General features: G+C 50.0%; 1 protein-coding gene across 2 annotated transcripts in view; it reads right to left on the bottom strand.

Annotated features, from left to right (window-relative positions):
- Positions 1–599: 599 nt before the first annotated feature.
- Positions 600–6,000, bottom strand: part of INTS9 (integrator complex subunit 9) — a 109,742-nt gene continuing 104,341 nt past the window's right edge. The window contains exons 15-17 of one of the 2 annotated variants that reach the window (XM_036856284.1): positions 5,665–5,763; positions 4,824–4,961; positions 600–2,967 (exon numbers count right to left, since the gene is read on the bottom strand). In XM_036856284.1, coding sequence (XP_036712179.1) covers positions 2,752–2,967; positions 4,824–4,961; positions 5,665–5,763 — 453 coding nt within the window. In that variant the 3' untranslated portion in view covers positions 600–2,751. The remainder of the gene's footprint in view (positions 2,968–4,823; positions 4,962–5,664; positions 5,764–6,000) is intronic. The other variant, XM_036856285.1, reaches the window with a different exon arrangement.

Here is a 6,000-nt window from a genome sequence, read left to right as displayed (position 1 = left end):
TTATCATTACTTAAAAAGAAATGGACAATACGCCTCAAGTCCCTTCCCCAGCTCCTGATCCCTGATGCTCACACATGACGTTAAGGTAAGGCAGAAGCCACTTACTGGCGATGGGTTTTGGGGAAAGTTAATTGCTGTACCTCAGTTTCCTCATCCAGTGCCTTGACTGTGGCCCTGTGGAGAGATGCCTCTGAACCAGGAGCACCCAGCTAAGCTACACCAGATTTCTGACCCACAGAAGCAGTGAGATAATAAATGTTTGCTATTTTAAGCCACTAAATTTTGGGTTAATTTGCTACACAGCAATGGATATATTACTTTGCAGAAAGATCAAAAGAAATAAGAAAATCAGGTCTCTCCTATTTTTTTTTAAATTTATTTATGGCTGTGTTGGGTCTTCATTTCTGTGCTAGGGCTTTCTCTAGTTGTGGCAAGTGGGGGCCACTCTTCATCGCGGTGCGCGGGCCTCTCACTATCGCGGCCTCTCTTGTTGCGGAGCACAGGCTCCAGATGCGCAGGCTCAGTAATTGTGGCTCACGGGCCCAGTTGCTCCGCGGCATGTGGGATCTTCCCAGACCAGGGCTCGAACCCGTGTCCCCTGCATTGGCAGGCAGATTCTCAACCACTGCACCACCAGGGAAGCGCCACCTCCTCACTATTTTTAATGGTTTTTCAATTACTATTTAATCATTAGGCGTTTGTTGGGCTTGAGTAGAAATTTTTCTAAATGTCAGTCTCTTCCCCAGATCGGTATGAATAGTCAGTGGGCTGCATTTCCAAATAACAAAGCCACTATTGGTGGTATAATTCTAGCACTGACAGCAGGTTCCACCATTTCTTCTGGGTCTTCTATTCACCAACCTGGTGTGGTATCCAAATACCTGAACTCTAGGTAGAGTTATTCATAACTGTTCTCTCCTAATACTTGGGAGGGCCAGCTCTAGATTTCTCTGCTCTAACAAATGATTCTTTGCTTCTTCCCGTCTCTGGCTTCTGCCATGAAGTAGGTGGTAATGACAATTAAAACCTTCATAATTTATTTCCTGCGCATCAGTTTACCGACTAATTTGCATTTACATACTATTTGTCTCTTTAGTAACCACCTCTCATTGAGCCCTTGGGATTAATCAAGCCCTTAACAGAAATCCAACTTGGACAAATCCAAGTCATTCCTGGACATATCATTGTTGGAACATTTAAGTAAAATAACCATTTTGATTTTTCTTCCTATTTTATACTGCTTTTGCATTTTTCAAGATGTTAAGAAAACTTTAAAAAACTTGATTTCTCTCATAAGTTTTATTAGGAAGTATGCCTACATGTGCTGCATATGTACAATTCTCCTACTAAAAACAAAACTAAATGTTCATAACCATGGCATGTCCGTCTCTTGTAATGTTTGTTAATCCTCTCCCGCAGTTTATTCTGTGGACACACCCTAGGCCCCTCGATTGGAATGATCTGCACATTGGGAAACAGAGACCGGTTGAAGCATTTTTGGGCCCAAGGCTGGCAAAGTTGGAGATGGCAAAAATGAAGTCGCCTTTTTCCTCCTCCAATGAAGAACTGCTTCCCACTGACATGTCCATTCCAGAGACAGAACTGACAGCCAACTCTCCATGAAACCTGAGGAAGTAGTTCTATAGTGTTATAGTTCTTGGGTCACTAAAGCCCTTTGTGATGCTTTGCTGCTGGCCAGGTTGGACTGACTTCCGACTGAATTTCAACTGGTCTGAAAAGACGGTAAGCATCTACTTCCACTGCTGGCCAGTTCTAAGACTTGCATGCTACTCCCCACATTTTAATACTTGCAAAATTGGCATGTGTGTTACAACTGATGCTATCTCAGAGTTGATGTAAATACCCGTTTTAAGCAATTCCATTTTTTCAAAAATAGGCGTCTGAGTTTACTGCTCAGGAACGCGGAGAATCCTGATCATCTGTGGGGGAGGCAGTGGTGAGTGGAGGTTGTGAGTGGAGACTGAGACGCTGGTTCAGGTTCAGAAGGTCAAGGTCGGTGTCAGCGCTCTGTGCTGGTGTTTCTCATACTGACACAGCTCAGATGAAGTTAAGCACCCATTCGTACAATTTAGGAAATATACTAATGCACACACCAAAGTAAAATTTGCTGTGGTGTTTTCTAAGTTCAGTTCTGTATATTTTCATATTCTTTCAGATACTAAATGGCTGTATAAATTGTAGGTTCAACAGAACACAGCTACTTCTATAAAAAATAAGTTTTATTAACAAAATGAGCTCACATGGTAAAATACAGATAGATGGGTTCATTTTGCTAATTTTGGGGGATCATCTTTCTTATTAGGTACAGCACTGTAGACAATAAAACAGACTCAAAGACTAGTTCCCCTGCCTGAGGCCTGTGAAACCATGAAAAACAGGTCACAAGTCCTCATCTTTTTACCTCTCCTTCCACTATTTATTAACCTCCTGGAAAGCTGCTGTAGCTCTCAGCCTTCTCCTCGGCTTGTTGCCTCACCTGCCTGGCTACCCGAGAGAGGCAGGACTGGGAAGACGACGAGCCTGAAGGTTAAAGGGAAAGCTCTTGCCTGAAACAGTGCTAAGCCAGACCCGGAGATTCTGGCCGTAACTCCTGAGAATGTCCCTCAAGCCAGAGACCAACACCACAGAGACCTGCCAGGCCGCATGGCCTTCCTCCGCTGGGTGCTGGGCAGCCACGGTGAAGGAGTGCAGCAGGGTCTCAGGGAAGTGAAGATGGCTTTCGTGTTCCACTCAGAACTTCTGTAGGAATTTGAGGACAAGGTCCCGCAGCCGTACCCTGAGCATCTCGTCATTGTCGCAGATGATATGGGTCGAATCTTCCTCGATCTGGATGAGCGTCTCAGCTTCCTGTAGCAGGACGATATGGCCCTTGGCTGTGTCTTCCACCTTAATATCGCTGAAGCCATGCTGCTCCAAAAGAAAAGGGACAGGAGGATGGTGGGTGCTCTGAAAAGCCGGAGGATATTTCAGCGACTGAGAGTTCTAAAATCATGCTTCCTAGAATTGGCTAAACTGAACATCCTAGAAACTGGCATTTTGGACACTCAGTACAATTCTACAGACTAATCACAGGACCTACCTACAGCAACAGAATTCAAACTGAAGCCCCTAAACATGCAAAATCGCATGCAAAACACAGCAGAATTCCTACAACCTGCTTAAGCTTTTATCTGAGGAGCACGTCTAAGCACCTGGGTTCAAGAGCCTGGGATGCCACGCTGCTCCGTACCAGCCTCCATACCGCGCCTGTGGTCCCCGGTGGAAAAGCTCCATCCTGCCCCAGGAAAACGCCATTCTTCACAGCAAGATACCACTGACCTTTTGATGTGGCAAATCCTTCCCAAGGGAGAAGACAGATAAGGCAGCGTATCAAATACTTCTCCGGGGCCACCTCCAATGCTAACTCAGAACTTTCTTACACATCAGATGTCAAGTTGAGAAAGAAGAAAAGAAATGGAAAGAGGACTAATTTGCCTGAAAAGGACACAGGCTAGGTAATGAACGTGACCTAGGGAGATTCTCCACACTTGGCTCTGGAAATCTCACGTGTAGTTTGGGGCGGCCATGGATATTCCTCCTGCAGGAGGAGGTGGGGCAGAAATGGTGGGGGGAGTAGCTAGGGTCGGGGCCTAGGGGTCAACTCCCGGGTGCCCAGGCAGAAGAGCTAAACAAGGTCTTTCTGGGAAAGCAAGTTGTTTCAAGATTTTAAGAAACAAGTCAAGCGTGAGTCCCGTCAGCAGGGCCGGGGGCACAGCACGGTAGGGAGGAAGCTGGTACTGGTGTGATCACAGCACATGGGGCTCCCTGGGGTAATTCCCACAGGGTGTCCCCATGTCACTAGGGGCCTGGAGAGCCACACAACTCGGGGAAAGCCCTCCCTTCAGGGAAAATTAAACAACTACTGAAGAAAATAATTCCCAATAAAGAGAAAGCTTTTAAGATTTGAAAGAACTCAGCGACTGGGTTATTCAGTTTGGACAAAAGGCAGTAACTAGTTTAACAGAAGAAAGTCTCTTTTCCTGTAATGATCTACTATAGTTGCGGTTCTTCTTGCAAGAAGCAACATGAACAATATTATCTTTAGCCAATTCCTCCTCTTTTCTATCAAGGATTCTATAATTCTGATGCCAAAACAGGGACCTCTGAAGTCCTGTGACTGAAGCCAGAATTACAAACTCTTCTCCGGGCAAGTTGTTCTCTTTTTCCTCGTAGTCGTGAAATCTGCGCCTCGCGGGGGGCAGCCACCAGGGACAAGGGGCGGGATGGCTGCTGAGCCAGCGCAGGGACCACCGTCCTCCACAATGCCTGCCTGCTTCTCTCTCCTCCCACCCTGTCTGGGAATCGCTGGCTCTGCTTCCTGAGTGCCTGGGGATCTGGCATCAGTGGCCCCTGTGGCCCCCAGTCTTGCCCGAGACTCGTATCTCCTCTGACCTGGCCATGCTGGCTCTGACAGCGAGGGGTCTTCTCATAGGAAAGTGGGGCTCTAGAGGGGGCAGACCCTTCTTTCTCCCGGCCGTCCCCCTGCCCCATCTGTCACAGCTACGTTCCTGAAGAAAGAAAGGCCCCTCAGTCTGGTTCCCACGAGAAGTGGGGCTGGGGGAAGGGGGGCCCGCTCTCCTCTAAGTCTCCGCGGCTCTCGCCTGGTTCTGTCCCCGCCATGACCGAGGAGCAAGCAGACGCTGCAGGGCCAGCGGCGCAGACAGTGGAGACGGCGAACTGCAGCAGCACGCGCTCCCCGGAGCAGGGCCGCCGTGGGCAGAGCGGGACGGCGGTGCCTCAGACGGCGCAACCCACCCGCTCACCTTCTCCAGCGTCTGCACGAACTGGTCCACGGGGATGGAGCCGCTCAGCAGGGGCTTCAAAACCTTGCAGTCTGGAATGTCGTCACTGGCCCGCTTTCTCTTCTTGCCGCCTGTGGGCTGGGCGGGCCTGGGCGGGGGCTGGGTGGGAGGAAAACAGGGATCTCGTCAAGAAGTCACCCGGGAGCCCGAGTGAAGCTACCCGGCCCACGGGACCCGCTTCCTGGAAGGGCCCTGGGCCTGCGTTCAGGGTCACCATCAGCTGGGGCTCCAGCTGGATTTCCACATAATGCACACAAGCTAAAGCCAACTGTCCACATAGAATCGACACCTTATTCAGCAAAGATATCTTCCTTTTATCAAAATCTATTCTTAATTTTCAATTGACTGAATTCGGTGCTGTCTGCGTAAGGTCTTCATAACCCGTGTTGGTGACCACAGGTGGGGCAGCAGCTCTGAGAACACTGGCTGTGGGGTCAGACTGACTGGCTACAGTCCTTCTGTCAAGAAAATGAAGGGCAGAGAGATGGCCTCTAAGACGGTGATAGTAAAGAGAACTTTGTGAGGATTAAATAAGACAACGCCTGGTAAGGCCCTGGCCTGGGGTCCAGCGCACTTTAAGTGGTCGCTATGGACACATGATGTGGAGGAACAAGAGCGACACAGCCCAACCCTGAAAGGGGTTTTTCTCAGGGGGTGGGTGAAGACAAGGGCCCAAAGAGCTGCCCCCAAGGCACACACGTGCCATGAAGTGAGGCGTGAGGCACCGGGGGTAGGGCCCCCACCTGCACGGGGTTCTTCCCGCAGGTCTGTATTTCAGGGCCCTCACCCTCCCCGACAATACCTGGAGAACGTGCTTGTTATCTTTAGTGTGCAGCACGGCTGAGACGGTTGCCAAGGAAACGCCAGGCTTGATCTCCATGGGTACCAGCGAGTCCGCGAGCTGGGAGCAAACAGAGGGGTTTCAGTCAGGCTCCCTGTAAACTGGGGGGATGGTGCTGCCACCGTGCTGTGCAGAGGCAGGGGCTAGGAGGCCACGCTGGGTGGCAGTGCCACCCCCGTGCATGGCTCAGGATTGGATGGTGACGCCCAGGGTCAGGGTCGCCCTGGCCAGCAGGCCCGCAGCACCACGTGCCCCTGCCAGTCTGGTGGAACAGTACCAGACGTCAAATGTCAAAAC

This window comes from Balaenoptera musculus, chromosome 6 (assembly GCF_009873245.2).
Source record: "Balaenoptera musculus isolate JJ_BM4_2016_0621 chromosome 6, mBalMus1.pri.v3, whole genome shotgun sequence".
NCBI classification, from domain to species: Eukaryota; Metazoa; Chordata; class Mammalia; order Artiodactyla; family Balaenopteridae; genus Balaenoptera; species Balaenoptera musculus.
Note: the sequence above shows the minus strand (reverse complement) of the source record. Positions and strands in the feature narration are given on the sequence as shown.